The sequence below is a fragment of the Microcebus murinus genome, chromosome 25, assembly GCF_040939455.1.
Source record: "Microcebus murinus isolate Inina chromosome 25, M.murinus_Inina_mat1.0, whole genome shotgun sequence".
Taxonomy (NCBI): Eukaryota; Metazoa; Chordata; class Mammalia; order Primates; family Cheirogaleidae; genus Microcebus; species Microcebus murinus.
In genome coordinates, this window is record NC_134128.1 from 19,011,362 (window position 1) to 19,027,400 (window position 16,039).

Sequence of the window (16,039 nt, forward strand, 5' to 3'; positions counted from 1 at the left end):
TTTTATAAAGTGTCTTTTCAAATTTTTTGCCCATTTTAAAAAAATGAGTTGTCTTCTTATTGGGTTGTAAAAATTCTTTATGTATTCTGAATATAATCCTCTGTCAGACATATGCTTTATAGATATTTTCTCCCAGTCTGTGCCTTGTCCTTCATTTTCTTAACTATATCTCTTGAAGAGCAAGAATTTTCAATTTTGATGAGCTTTGTTTTCATCAACTTTTCTAGTTTGTACTTATTGTAAAGAAATCTGTGCCTAACCTAGTATCATAAAGATTTTTTCCTTGTTTTCTTCTTGAAGTTCAGTAGTTTTTGCTCTTACATATATGGCTATGATTTACTTGAAGTTGATTTTTGTATACCATATGAGGTAAAGGCCAAGGTTTATTTTTATCCCTGTATAGATGTCTATTTACTTCAGTACCATTTGTCATAAAGACTATTTTTTCCTCATTGAATTGCTTTGACACCTTTGGGCTTATGAGATCTTGCTATCATTTATAACCATCTTTTTCAGTATGAATTTAAGCCTGACAACAGAGCTTAATCAAATATAAATCAATGCATTTTTAAAATCTCACTGGTGAGTACCATATATTTTAGGAATAAATATTGTTTATTTTATTGGTTGTAGAAGGTTGTAGGAACGATGAAGGGAGCTCTGCTTCTTAAGGCTAATTCCAACTAATAAGGCAATACTCATTGGTAAGGTAGAAATGATGGTAACTTAGAATTTGTACTAGTAAAGGAAGAAGGTTCTGTACCCAGTTGGCGATATATGATTATCTTTAGGAAGTTGAATTAGAAATACATTAGAGTAAATGCAGGCTTGATTACATTCAAAGACTGAAAGGAAAACTGGATCAATAGAAGAAAAATCTACAGTGACTGTTCTAATGAGAAAGAAAAGATAAAGGAATATACATATAGTAAAGTAGCTGGTTGGGTGCTCTTTGAGTTCATGTTTAAAAAGAGTTTGAGTGAAAGGTGGAAGATAAGGCTTGTAACCAATAAGGAATGAAAAAGAGTAGTAGATACTTAAAAAACATTGTCAGGAATATTCGACAAATGGATTGACATCTGTGAATAGTGTGGAATCTGATAAAGCACTTCCAGAAGCATATTTTGGATCCTGAAGATCAGTGATGACCAGAGAGGCCTGCTGTTCAGAATAGATCATATAATGTAAACATACATGGCAAAGAAGGCATATACGTCCCGGACTCATGCTTCCATTGGTTTTTGTTGTTGCTGTTATTTTTAAAGCAGAGTTATCTTTAAACTGAGAAAGAAAATGGACAGAAAGGAAAGGCATTGAAGCCCAAGATCGGTTAGTAGATAATAAAACCCTTTAAGTTTAGGTCTTTAGGATTAGATGAGCTGTAGCCTTAGACTCTCTATTTGGGAGTAATTTTAACAGTCTTTTAAGGGTAGTAGAACATGGAAAAGATACCAGAAGACTAGACTCAAAACAAGAGTGTGGGTGGATTCTGGTAATTAGAAACTGAATTTGGACTTCATGCTAATTCTAATCAGAACTCTGGCTTGGTTTTTTTAAATAATGATTTATGAATTGGTTTAAAAGGAAATAACCTTCAGGGGCTTTTCTGGATATAACAAGAACAAACTAATATAACTTTCTTTTTTTGTTATCACTGAACAGGCAACCTTAAGGAGATGTTGGAGATAGGTTTTATTTGGGTGTTAGAAAGGTATTTGATATTATAGCTTCTATGATCCTACCATAGGTTAGAGGAAGAAATAATGGTTGAGAGGTAGTTCGTGTAAAATTTTATAACGGATTAATAGGCAATATTTAAATTAATTTGATGATGTTAGTCAGAATTAAGATCTTAGCCAGTGTGTCCCAGGATTTTAGCTTACTCAGCAGTTTTTCCGTGGCTAGGATGAAAATTCAGTTAAAATTATTGGATTTATGAAGTGAAGGGGAAAGGCACAAAATTGATAGAGCTAGCTAAAGTAAGGTTATGTAATTAAGATTTACGAAGACCTTTACAGGCTAGAATCTTGGACCAAAATGAAAAATGATTTAATTAAAAACAATAAAATGTCAAGTTCTACACTGAGAAAGCTTCTAAGAAAGGACTGAGAGATTTTAATTAAGTATATGCTAATATGAGGCCAGTAAATTGACTTGCCAACCAGAAAAAAAATGAATGTTTGTTTGTAGATTAGACTTTTTCTGGGGTATCATGTTGAATTTTGGGAGTCAAATTTAAAAGACGACTTTCATAAATGTCGTGTATTGGACAGTGTGAATATGACAAAGATTTGTATCTATCAGCCTTTCGTGGGTAAAAGCCTAATTTTGTTTAGCACTAAAAGAAAGACATTTCTGATAATAATTAGAACATTTTGAGATGGAATGGGCTGACCTGTGAGCTTGTGAGATTTTCATCTCTGGAAGCCTTACAAAGAAATTGAGTGACTACTTATTAAGAGATGTTAAAGAGGGGACTTAATCATTTGTGAGAGGTTGAGCTTTAAGATTCCTTCCAGTTCTTTTAATATTTAAAAAAAAATTTAACTTTTGCTTTCTTAGGTAACTCCACAGTCAATTTTATTAATCATGTCCTTAAGACTTTACTAATAATACATACCTTATGTTTAGATAGCACTTAAAAAGTTTTAAAATGCTTTTAATGAGCCTGATTAAATCTGATCTTCACAAGAATTTTATGAGTTGGGCAGGAAATACTTTATAAATATTAGGCAGCTGTAGCTTAATGATTTCATGTATGGGCTCTGGATTCTGACTGTTCCCATCTTGCTCTGCCACCTGCTGCGAGACATTTGGAAACTTCAGAGTGCCTCCCTTTCCTCATCTGTCATTTGTTGACAATAATAGTGTTGTCTGGGTTGTTTGAGTTTACATATGATAACACGCTTGAGACAATACACGTAGAACATTATAATATGCTTTAAACAGTACCTGACACACAGTGGCCATTTAGTAAATGTGAGCCAATGCTTTTGTTATCATCACTCTTTTTCTTTTATAGGTGAGGGGACTGAAGCTTGTGCAGGTTGTGACCTCCCCAAGCTTATGTCAATAAGTGGTAGAGAGATTAGTAGGAATTATGTTGAATTAGACAAAAACAAAATCAGAAATGGAGTAAAATTATTGGTGTATGGACTAATTTCACGAAACAGTATTAATTTGTTAAATTAATCAGTCAGAGTGTGGAACTGTTGACTGTACATTTTGGGAAAACTACAATAGTTTGCATGTGTTTACAGATATATGCATGTTCCAGACATAATTCAGTAGGAAAGCCCTTTCTAACGCATATTATAAATAAAGATAACCACATTTTCCAAAAGATTTATGGTACTTAGTAGCATTTAAAAGGAAGTAGGTAATTAACTTTAGTTTCTGTTGGCATTCTATTATACTGGCCAAGCAGTTTGAGCTTCTGATTTCTAGATGTGCTTAGGTTTTTAGAGGAACATAAGCCAAACTGAAGACAAGTCCTGTAAGAAAAATCCAAATTGGCTTTTATAATATTAAAATAAACAAAGAATGATCTTGCTCAAATTCTGTCCTAACTTTAGATAATCACCTCTTGGTGATTAAGCCATTAACTTGGCTTAATTAAGCCATTAACTGCTCTGTAGTTTGTATTCATGTTAGAAACTGTGTGCATTGTGCAGTAACATACTTGTCCTCTGTAGATTGTGGGATGTGCTTTAAGAAGGATTGGGTTTTTTTGCCTTTCTCTCACTGCTGGTATGATAGGTGAAAAAATCTCTTGTGGTAAGGATTTTTTAATTCATTTGCAAGGCTATAAGCCTCTTGAGGGCAGGTATCTTGTCTTGATAATCTGTTTCTCAGTACATGAAAGGAGCCTGGCACATAGGAAGTGTGGGAAATTGTCAAGCATTGCTGGTTTTATTGGATACCTATGAGATAGGCTATATTAAAAATGGCCAATTAAAGTAATTACCATTCACAGCGAAAGTAATGTAATCTGTTTGTCAGCAAGTTTATTGAAGTATTTTGTATATATTAATCCCTCTCCAACCTTGGCAGTTATGTCCTTAACAAGGACTGTTGGCCAAACTATGGTTGGCAAGATCAGTGTCATATGAAAAATAGAAGTTTACAGGAGAATTTTAATTATATCTAGTAGTATATGAGAACAATATTGAGCTGCCCCAATTTATCATTTGGAAAAACTAGCTTACTTGTTTATAATAATCAGATACTACCAAAATGCATTTTATGTCCTTAAAACTATGGCAGCTTTATAGTATCAGTAAACTCTTGGAAACTTGAATATTTGAAAGTGTAGAGGAATAAGTAATTTTGAGAAGTCACTATTTTCTTCCTAAAATCTATGAAGATTTTTCTTTTTATTGGAGTAGGATGTTCACTTGCAGAAATACAACCAGAACGTATTGGTTTGAGTACACAGAAATCAGCTAACTCACTTCCTGGTTACTGTGCATGAAATGGTTTCTTGGTAGCTTATAATTTATTAATTTGGAGATACACGGATACATTCTAATTCTCCTGCTTTCCTTTTCCCCCTCTATCTCTTGTTAGGCTTAGTGGGCTTAGTTTTGTAGCTCAGTGGACAAGAGCATAGACTTTGGAGCTTTCAGATGCATGTTTGAGTTGAGCCTAGGACATTAATGTAACCTTGGGCAGGTTGCTTTCCCTCAAAGTTTCATTTTTCTCATCTGTAAGATGCATGAATAATTGAGAATTTCTATAAAATATAGATTATAATAGGGCTGTTTGAGTATTAAACAAGATAATGTATGTACCTAGCATAGTACCTGATGGAGAATAACTGCTCAACAAATGTGAGCTATTACTAAGCAGCTGTTCTTCCTGGGTAGTCTTCATTTTCTCTACAGCTTTTCTCGCCTCTTTTCTATTTCGAAACACCTCTTTGGCTGCCTATTGACTTGAGGGCATTTCTTTGCCTCTTGCCCTTATTTAATGCTACTTTGACGGCCCCCATTGACAGATTCTCTTGACAAATCTTTGTTCATTTGCTTGCCATTTTGTTTATTCAAAGATGGAGTGGAATGATTAAGAGCACTATGGAGCCTGCTTGCCTTGGTCCAAAAGCCACATCTCTAACTTAGAAACTTTGTGATCTTTGCAGGATAATTAACCTAATGGTTTTCTTGTGTGTTTAATGAATAATAATGACATCTACCTCATAGTTTTGATGTGGGGATATTAAATGTGATCAAATACATAAAGCAGAATAAATGCTAGCTGTTACTTATGAGCCAGGCTCATAGTTGCTGCTTAATTCAGCTGATCTCCTGGGGAGTGACTACCCTATATGTATGGCACTTTTGATGTTTGTTGTGTAAAATGAATCTTACGTATTGTACAGGTCACCCTAATAGAACATCATTAGCACAATAATAGTAACAGAGTGCAAAGAATACATATCATAATAAACCATATACATAGGAGATACTTATATATAATGTTTCTTAGGATTTGTTAGGGGAGGTACGTAGAAAGCAGCTGTATGCTATGTGAATTATGTGGTACTATGCTTGCGGCTTGGGACACTTTAAAAAAAAGATTGCGTGACAGTTTCAGTATGATATGAGCATTTTTATTTATTATATCCTATTCAGTGTTATCAAATTGCTGGCTTTTGATGGTCCTGTGGTTTAATGTGAACCCAAGGGCCATTCAGAGACCAAATAATACTTACATAGCAGGATAATTCAGTTCTTCTTATATGCTTCTCAGTTGTTCTAGGCAGTATTTAATTAGTTCTTGTTTTTGAGTGTCATTATTGGCACAGTTTTTGTTTTGTTTTTTTTTGAGACAGAGTCTCGCTTTGTTGCCCAGGCTAGAATGAGTGCCGTGGCGTCAGCCTAGCTCACAGCAACCTCAAACTCCTGGCTCAAGCAATCCTCCTGCCTCAGCCTCCCAAGTAGCTGGGACTACAGGCATTTGCCACCATGCCCGGCTAATTTTTTGTATATATTAGTTGGCCAATTAATTTCTTTCTATTAATAGTAGAGACGGGGTCTCGCTCTTGCTCAGGCTGGTTTCGAACTCCTGACCTTGAGCAATCCACCCGCCTCAGCCTCCCAGAGAGCTAGGATTACAGGCGTGAGCCACTGCGCCCGGCCTTTTTTTTTTTTTTTTTTGTATTATTTTTGATTTAAAGAGTAGAAAATTTACCATTGGATTGACAGCTACCACTGTGGAATTAGTTATTTACTGTCAGGGTGAGCAGTCTATGAATTTTCTTCTTACATCTGGTCTATAAGAATTTGCTGTAATTGGAACACTTTTTGTTAATACCCATTGGGCCAGATTCAACACTAACTTTTATTATAATGAATATAAATGTACATGCTTACAATTCTGAATGAGCTAGGGAAAAAGTTGGGGAAGTTAAGTAAATAAAATAGATTCATTAGAACCCTTTCCATAATCATGGAAATTAATCATGAAGGCAGTTTTTAGTATTAACTAAAAGTATAGTCTTTTAATAAAGTCAACTTCAGGATCCATTTGATGATTATTGTGGCAACGTTTTCCATGTTTCTTGATCATTTCTTGTTATTTTCCTAAAACACACATCTTAAAATGCAATGTGGGAGGTACAGTTGCTTATGATCACAAAAAGTATTTCATATAAATCGTTCTTAGATTCTTTAAAACATGGTTGGTTCATCTCCATTTTGCACAAATAATTGACAGTTTCATGTGATGAGATTAGAAGGCTACTGTAATCCAGAAAATACAATTGTTAAGAATTCATAGGAATCACATAGATATATTTCTAAGAAAAGAAATGTAAGGACTACTAGAGCTGAGCAGAAATGTAATAAGATCATCTGCTTATACTTTAGCAAAAGAGCTTGGTAGTTAGAAACATGGCTCTGAAATTGAACAGCCTGGCTTTAAGTCATGCTGTGCCACTTCCCATGTGACTTTGGTTACTTAACGGCTCCATACCTGAGTCTCCCCATATGTAAATTGGGGATAGTCACAAAACTAGCATAGGTTGTTGTGGAGATTAAGTGAGATTATGTGTGTTAGATGCCCAGTGCAGTGTCTGGCACATATTAATAGTAAACTCTCAATAAACAGTTTATAAAATATCCACAATCAAGGAGTTGTTGCAAACCAGTCTTGTGTCATCTGTTGAAACAATCATACTGCTTGCTGGAAAAGCAGCTGAAGTATAATCTTGAATTTGTCAGCAACTGTAGGCGAGTTTTACTTGAGTAAAATGACTCATATGTTTGTCTTGGTTGTAAGTATCTGTTGTTGGCAATTTTGTCATTCAACCCTGCCCCCAAATGTGGGAATTACATTCATATTCAACAGCTAGTAATTATGTTTCTCTCCAGTAGTAATGGTATTTAAATATTGTTACATCACTTTATATCCTTTTCCTCTGTGAATCATTTTACACATAAATGTGGGAGTTACTTGTCTGATTTGGGGGGGTTCCAGGAAGTCAGTTATGATACTGCTTCTTTTACTTAAGACGTAAGGGACAGGAGACTGACAGATGGAGATCAAATTGTCTCCTCTGGTGGCTGTTGGAGGACATGGCATTAGATTTGAAGCGAAAGGCAACTTTAGTTTGCTTGACTTACTTAGACCTACCCACTGGGTGACTCACACAGCCAGACAACCCCAGGCCTCCCCTAAGGGCAGGCACCTTCCTGCTGGGAGAGCAGATCAGAGAGAACCTGCACCCAGGGGCAGGGAGTTGAAAGAGAAAACAGGAGCTGCCTTGCTTCTTCTAAGATTTGTTGACCCCAGAAGTCTTTCTTGCCTCTTGGAGAGGAGCGAGGGGAGAGTGGAGAGTTGTCAAGTGTTGCCCTAGCTGAACTTCCTCCACATGGACTTGAAGCATGATGGGAGCACACACAGTGGTGTGAACAGAACCATTCAGTGAAGGAAGTGAAACTGTGAGGCTCTGTGGGCAGCTTGGGAGCCAGATAAAGCAGAAGAGAAGGTTGGAACACAAACACATCACACAAGTCTCTGATGTCCTTCATCTTCACTGAGCGCCCCCTACATCATGTAAAATGCATATGAAGGACTTGTAAATAATTGGAAGTGCTAAGTTAAGGAAATAGATTGTGACTTTTCATGTCTGAATTTTAGAGTCTTAATAAAATTTTAAATTGCACTTTGAAATAGAATAAAAATTGAACAAATATATAAGAGAAAGCTAAGAATCTTTAGTAAGAGTGTACTTTTTACAGTGAAGGTATGTCTGGAAAATAGGTTATAAGTCTCATTTTAAACATAAATTGATATACTAAGTCTTGGTTGAATAATTCACTTTAGTGATTAATTTTGAGTAATTTTTAAATCCATTTTGAGAAATATTTAGTGAGCACCTACCATGTGCTAAGCAGTGTGATACATACTAGAAGTACCATGATGGATGAGAGACTGTCTTTTGTTCATGGAGGTTATAGTTTAATAGAAGAGACATGTAAATAAATATATTCAATAAAATATTATAGGTACTAAATGTGGAAATACAGTAGATCAAAAGAAGCAGTGGAGAGTTCTACCTTTATGGTAATGGACAGTGGTAAGGATGAACATATACAAGCAGTCTGCAATTTTTTATTCCATTTGAGAAAAAATTGTCTTCTCTATTATAATGAATTCTTGTCAGCAGTTGTTTCTAGGACTTTATAAATTATTTTGTTTCTCCTCTTTCTAGAAATTAGGAAGCAAGTAATAGAAGCCCACCGAGGACTTGTTTTTAAAACTATAATTTAAATATTAGTTATAGAAATGTTAGATATCTACTGAGGGTGATGCTCTATGTTTAACATATTGGTGATACATCCTGTTCCTAATGACCTAAAAATATGTGCCCACAGGCTGGGCACAGTGGCTCATGCCTGTAATCCTAGCACTCTGGGAGGCCTAGGTGGGAGAATCACTTGAGGTCAGGAGTTTGAGACCAGCCTGAGCAAGAGCAAGACTCCGTCTCTACTGAAAATAGAAAAAACTAGCCGGTTATGGTTGCACATAGTCCCAGACACTCAGGAGGCTGAGATGGGAGGATTGCTTGTGCCCAGGAATTTGAGGTTGCTGTGAGCTAGGCTGACGCCATGGCACTACGATCCCTGGGTGACAGACCAAGACTGTCTCAAAAAAAAAAAAAAGGAGTCTGTAAAGTATAATTTTAAAAAAATGTGCTTATAAACAACCTAACAATTGTACACTATTGATCTTTTCATTTGGAGAATAACAGGACTTTGGTGTATCCTTCCCAGCCCACTCACCCTACTTGCTTGGCTGCTGGGCTTCTATAGAAGAGTTTGAAGAAATATATTCTGCAAATCTAATGAAAAATTTAAAAACTATTAATTTAAAGCATGATATAGTGGAAATAATGATACTAATGCTGTTAGTGGCATAAGAGATATTTTGAATACAAAGGTATAAATCATTTGTGCCCATAATTAAAAGTTAAAAATTGAGGAACATTTAGGTTTATTTCTTTTAGACACTTCTGTTGTATTAGACAACAATGCATATTAAACTAGAGGAATGTGAAGATGTAGACAGAAACTTGTGTGTCTCTTGAAGAAGAAATCTAGGCATTCCCAAGGACTTTTGGGTTTATGGCACTGGTTCTTTCATATATGTATGTTGCTTTCATTTGCTATTGTAATTATTTATACTATTTTTATAATTGCAGCTATGATCAGGATCTTTTGTTGTTGTTCCCAAGTGAACATAAGAAAGAGGGAAGGGAGCCAAATGATTTTTCCAAGATTATTAAGCTAGTGGGGGAAGGAGGAACAAGATAAATCGGGTTTGAGGTTGTGCAATTTTTGAAAAGACACTTGTCCAATGTGGAATCAGCATAGTTATGAGAGCTCTATGAGGGACTGGGCTATAGTGCAGAGGAGCGAACATAGGGTTGGATTGTCAACCTTAAACAATGAGATTCAGAAAATGTGAAGTGGAGAGTTTATTCAAGCCCAAAGCTTGAGGGTGGCCAAATGGGAGGATAGACTCAAGTTGCCCTGAATATACACTCCAATTAGCAGCAGTTACAAGTGAGTTTTTAAGAAAAAAGAAGAGTTGGTTCCTAATTATTATCTAAAATTTACATTAAAATAATAAGCTACTGATTGGCTATTCTCATTATTCTTTTTATCACAAATTTCAGGAACTTGTGGTCAATGGGTAAGGCTGCTAGTCAGGAGCAAAATGCCTTTAAACAGTTGCCCCCAGACTGCTCTGAGTTGTTTTTGTTTTCTCAGGATTATAGATGATCTCCCAGTAGAGGGTGGGGACAGGGATAAAGGGACAGGAGGAAATCCTGGACCAGTTCTTCTCACAGGACTCTTGGCTGGTAAGTTGGCTTAGCATATCCTGGGAAGCTATGTCAGAATAAGCTGTTTTAGGTATCAAGTATATTGTAGCCTTTAGGTGTCCATATTTCATTTCATCTTGCCCAGAATGACCACTCAAAACAATTGGTATTTCAGGTTCTCTTATTGCTGGTGCACCTTCTTTTACCTTGTTTGTTTTTAGTTTAAGCTTTGATGTTGATCTTCTCACTACGTTTATTCCTCTGAGCATTCCTTCCAACCTTGAATCTACACCATGACAGAATAGTGGTGTTTATTAATATCTTAACGTTTAAAGCAATCTTTATTCTTGACACATCTTAGTCCATGGTACGTAGGAAAGTGATCACAGATAACCAAAGCCATGATTGAGAGGCACCATTGACTTTGCTTGAAAGATGAGGTGTAATTTAGTAACTCAAGGTAAGACATAAATAACTTATTCAGACTACTTTAAGAAAAAAGAGCATTTGCTACATGAATCCATTGAACTGGAAATGAAAGCCATCATGGACTGAAGCATGGAGCTGCTTCAGGGATGGGCTGTTCTGTCTCTCTTGGGCTACACGGCCTCTCTAGTGGTGACTCTGCCTTGCTCTGCAGCTCAGGTACTGTTTTCTTTGCACCAGCTACTTTTTCTCTGCTTACTGGTGGTTTCTGTTTCCTCATTTTTCAACTTGCCTTTGGTCATCATTATCTGTAAAGCTCTTTAGCTCATGCTTTAAATATTTTATATATATATAACAATTTATATTTTATCTTTAACTCCTAGCCACAAATATAAATGATAAAATTTATATTTTATCGTTAACTCCTAGTTCAAATTCCTAAGAGGACTGGTTGAATAAATTATGTTAATACTTCAGGATACTTTATAGTTGTGAAAAAGGTTCTTCGCCTTTTCTTGCTTCTGGTGGCTGTCTGCTTTCCTCAAGCTGCCGACCAGTCCTTGAGTCACTCCAGCCTCTTGTGTCTGCCACACCTCCTGCTTCCTCCTTTGATCTTCTCACCTCCTGTGTAAGGATTCCTGTGATTACATTGGGCCACCTGCATGATCCAGGATAATCTCCCGATTTCAAGATCCTTCACTGAATTACAGCTGCAAATCCCTCTTGCCATGTGAGGTGACATTTACAGGTTCCACGGATTGGGATGTGGGCATCTTTGGGGGAAGGGTTGTGGGCATCTTTAGCTTACCACACCTTGTAATATCTAAATTTTTCCCACTCTCTGAATGTCTGAGATCTTTTGCTTTAGTTGAATGTTACAACTGGGTTTAGCTGAGCATAAACTTAATTCATTGGTGTCCAGCTAAGTGTAATTAATGTTCACAGGCATGCCTCTGACAAGGCTGTTACTTTTGCAAAGTGGTTTCCAAATTGTACGTTCCTACCCATTTAAAAGAAAAAGGGAAACAATGAAAGGAAGAAGAAAGGAATAAATAAAACAGAATGGAAAATTTCACAGTGCCATCTTACAGTGCTTACAACATATAGTGCCTCATGAAACATTCGTTTCACTTGTATGTGTGTAGTGTGTTAAAAATGTCCAAAACTACTGCTTTAGTATGTATTTGCTTACTGTCTGAAACAGGGGCTGCAGGTTTCATGTTAAAAATTATCATGAAAAATTACATTAAGATATAAAATGTGTATGAGAATAGCATTCCTACTTAGCTTTAGTTTAATGTTTTAAATAAATTTTTTCTTTGTTGTTCCATGATAAGTTTTGTTAAAAGTGCTAAGAAAGTGGCTAATTTTGAAGCACAAGATTAAGGCATGTTATGAAGCTGCTTGTTTAAAGCCCCTGTTTGTTATTTGATGGAATGCTGGGTGTAGGCTGGTATGGTTCATGGTTGGGATCTAGCCTGAAAGACATGTTTTCACCCTCAACAAAAATCATCTTTGTTCGAATATCCATGTGATCACAGCAAGATCTTTTTTCTTCCCCTTAGAAAAGGACAGAATGCATCTGAAACTTTTTCTTTCTTATGCTTGTTTCACAAATAGTTTAAAGTAGACCTGCTTTCTCCTTTCTTTGTTTTAGTTAGTTGCAGAATGTGTGAGGTACCATCTAATGCTCTTGGTGTGTTCGAGAACTATAAAATAATAATGAAATCTTGGAATAGATAAGTTACTCTATGAGGACTGAAGCTTTAGTTAATTTCCAAGGTCAGACTGATTATCTAACAAAGGGTAAGGTACTTTTAAAATTGATACTGTTGATGTTTTTAACACTCAAAAGTCAAAGTGTGCACTAGGAAAAATGATCAGCTGTTAATTTGTCTTATTGAATTTGATTAAGTTACTTTAGTAACTTGATATATGAATTTTTCATTATCATTTGTGGCTCATTTAATGACTCTAAGATATTAAAAACAATGCTGCCTTTAAATGTAATTTAGGGGGATACTTGATTCTGAAAGTTCTTGGGAATTTAGATTTAAATGGATTTAAATCATATAGTTGTCAATTTTTTAAATACTTTTAAAATACTATAGTTGCCATTTTCTTCTGTAAATTTATGCCCAGAGATATTTTTCTTGTATACTTGAGTATTTCCTATGTGCTTGAGTATCCAAACATCTTCTGATCCGTACTGCCTAAAATATGCCTTATACTTTGAAACTTTGTTATATTAGATGTAAAATTAATAAAAGTAATTAGATTTAATTTGGTTTGAATAATGTAATTAAAAATATTCTGGTAAAATAAGAGGGCTGATATTTAAAGTGTTGATCCACATATTTCTAATACATGGTTTTATTTTTAATGTTAGGAACTTTTTCTTTGGCTACGTTTATTTTAACAATAATGTTGACTTTTTAATTACCATGATATTTGGCAACAAGTGGGGTTGCATTTCAAACCAATTTTTCCAAATAAACTTTTACTAATTATGGATTTATCATGCAAGGAGAGCATGAAGATGCAGTGTGAATTGTTGGAATAATGCCCTGATTAAATTTTTATTTGGTGATGATGTGGTATAAGTACCAACTAATACCGCAGTTATTGTTTAATAGGTGCCTGAAACTTTGTTCACACTTGTACGAAGATACATACAGCTGTTGACATTGTTTGTGGTTTTGGGACAAACTCCTTGTTCTTTCAATGGAATTTCTAAATAAGCAATCAGAATGAAACCAAAGGAAGTATTCTAATTCTTAGTAAACTACTCAACCACAGATCAGATAGTGTGAAACATAATTTAACTTAGTGAATCCTGCAAGAGGATAGGACTTTTTACTCTATAGATGATTGCCTCACAGTACAGATTATTAAATAAAGTCTCTAAACTCAGTATTGGGAAAATTGGCACTTCCATTTAGTCTCTTCAAAGAAGTAAATTTGGCTATATTTTATGAAATTAGTTTGACTTTAAATCTACTCTTTTTAGAATACATTTATTAGTATTATAAAATTCCCTGCCCATGGGGAAACATAAGAATGAGAACTTTCTAAGGGAATTTAGAGATTTAGAACTCATTTATTTGATTTAGAGTCAACTGTCCTAATCATGTTAAAGTACATCATCATCTTTGTCCCAGACACGCGCTGGGTGGCAAACATGATCTGTGTAATGCTTTATATCTTATACTTTGCCATAATGAAGTTTTCTTGGGATACTTTGCATCTTTCCTTCCCAACTCCATACCATGCCCAGTTCTTATCTTACACTTTTACACTTTTCATGGTTATTTTGGAGATATAGTTGAGACTCCTAGGACTGGCAGCAGGAATAAAGGACTGGTGTAAAATACATTGCAAGAAAGCATTCATCTGTTGAATTTGGACTGATCACCAAAGAAATTCATGCATAGCAGCTCTGATAATAGAAATAGAGTTTAATAAGTAGTCAAGTTCCCTCGTTTGAATTTAATTTCTATCAATTTGCTTTCCTTGCCTTTTGGTTGAAGTGTGAGTGTAATGTTTTAAAACTGGGCAACAGAAGAGGGAAAAGGAATTGACAAAGCCTCCTGAGTCTAACATAGGGTGATGAAGATGTGTGTAGTTGAGTTGATTAGCTCAGACCTGTGTTTGCATTAATTGATTGTGAAAGTCTACACAACTAATCTGTACTTTTATTTTATTGAATCATTCTATTTACTTATTTATTCACACTTCCCCCAAAGGAAAGCATATTGACATTTTGCAGTTTAACTGAAAAAAGTGGTGACATAAATATTTTTTTCCCAAATAAACTTTTAAAAATGTACAGATTCCAATTTTCTGTTTTTACTATTATAAACAACCTTGTGCTTGTTTGATTTTCTCATTGGAATAAATTCTTAGGGGTAGAATTGTTGGGAAAAAGATGTGCTCATTTTTAAGATTTTTGACACATTATCAAATTACTTCCCAGAAAGATTTTATACATTTATATGTTTATCTTCACTGTAAGGAACTGCAGATTTCCCCACATTGTTATCAACATTGAGCAACGTCAGTTACATTTTTGGTTAGTCTAAGATAGGTGCAAAGTGATATTTTAAAATTCATATTTCTTTAGTTACTAATGAGGTTGATTTTTTTTTTTTCTGTGTCTTGGTTTTTCAAATTTAGATTTTATTTTTATCAGAGCCATATTTGGCTTAAAGATTCAGCAATCTGTAAGACTTGTTTTGAAAGTAGCAGACTCCCATATTCCTCCCTGCTCCCTGCCTACTCCATGGAAGTAACCACACTCCACTCCCCTGGCTGATCCTTTTTCTGTTTACCTGCACAGCACCAGGTAACACGCCTCTGTTACCACTTCCTGCTTCTTCTGTTCTAGGTGTTTCCATTGGTTTCCTGCTTTGGAGAATGAAGGTTTGGTTTTCCACTCTGAACCCACCCGTGCCACACACATGTGCACATCCCTTCACTTTCCAGGGGTTTCACCCCTTTAATCAACTCCCTTGTTTTTAACTCACCCTTACCTCCTCTTAGGAATCACCATTTGCTGGGCCTTTGAGGGACAGGATTTCAAGAATCTCTGCATTGTCATTTTAGTGGGGTTCTAAGAGAAATGAATGTAAAAGTATGTTCCATCTGCCTTCTTTAACCAGAAGTCCTTTTTCATGTCTTTACTAATCATTTTTATAAAGTAGTGGTTAAAACTGTGGGCTATAGGGTCAAAGCTATTTGGATTTGAATCCTGATTTTGCTATTTGCTAGCTTTGTGACCTTGGACAAGTTGTTTAAGATCTCTGACCTCATTCTTATAAGCCTACATCAATATGTACGATTTATGGTGATACGTTACTCTAGGGTGTTGTGAGAATTCAGTGCGGGGAGCCAGAGTAAAGTGCTTAGCCCAGAACCTGCTGCCTGGCAGTACCTCACTTTCTGCAGGGCACTTAGTAAGAATGCAGTAGAGTTGTTGCTGCTATTGTCACTCTTGTGAATTTCTTGCTTGTAACCTTTGTTTAATTTTCCATTGAAATGCCATCTTTTTCTTCTTGATCAGAGATGCCTTTCATACAGTCTGTCATTGATTTTTTTTTTTTTTTACAGTACTTGGGATCTGTAATCATATTCACACTATTTCATGTTCTGATCTGTACTATTGTTGTTAGGTTTGTGTTTTTGTAAGACACCTAGTGCTGATAAGGAAGAAGGATGTGTGTGTATGCATGTGTCCCTTTGTGTTGCCTGCACACATGTGCGGTCATAAAACTGGAGCCATAG

The 16,039-nt window shown here is 35.5% G+C and overlaps 1 protein-coding gene across 2 annotated transcripts in view; it reads left to right on the forward strand.

Annotated features, from left to right (window-relative positions):
• The window catches only part of USP6NL (USP6 N-terminal like), a 91,093-nt gene that overhangs the window by 15,809 nt on the left and 59,245 nt on the right, over positions 1-16,039 (forward strand). The window contains exon 1 of one of the 2 annotated variants that reach the window (XM_012740344.3): positions 7,022-12,562. The exons of the other annotated variant lie outside the window; for it this stretch is intronic. Within the exon in view, the coding sequence (XP_012595798.2) occupies positions 12,508-12,562 (55 nt within the window). The 5' untranslated portion in view covers positions 7,022-12,507. Of the gene's footprint in view, positions 1-7,021; positions 12,563-16,039 lie in introns of those variants that run through there. 2 annotated transcript variants of the gene reach the window in all.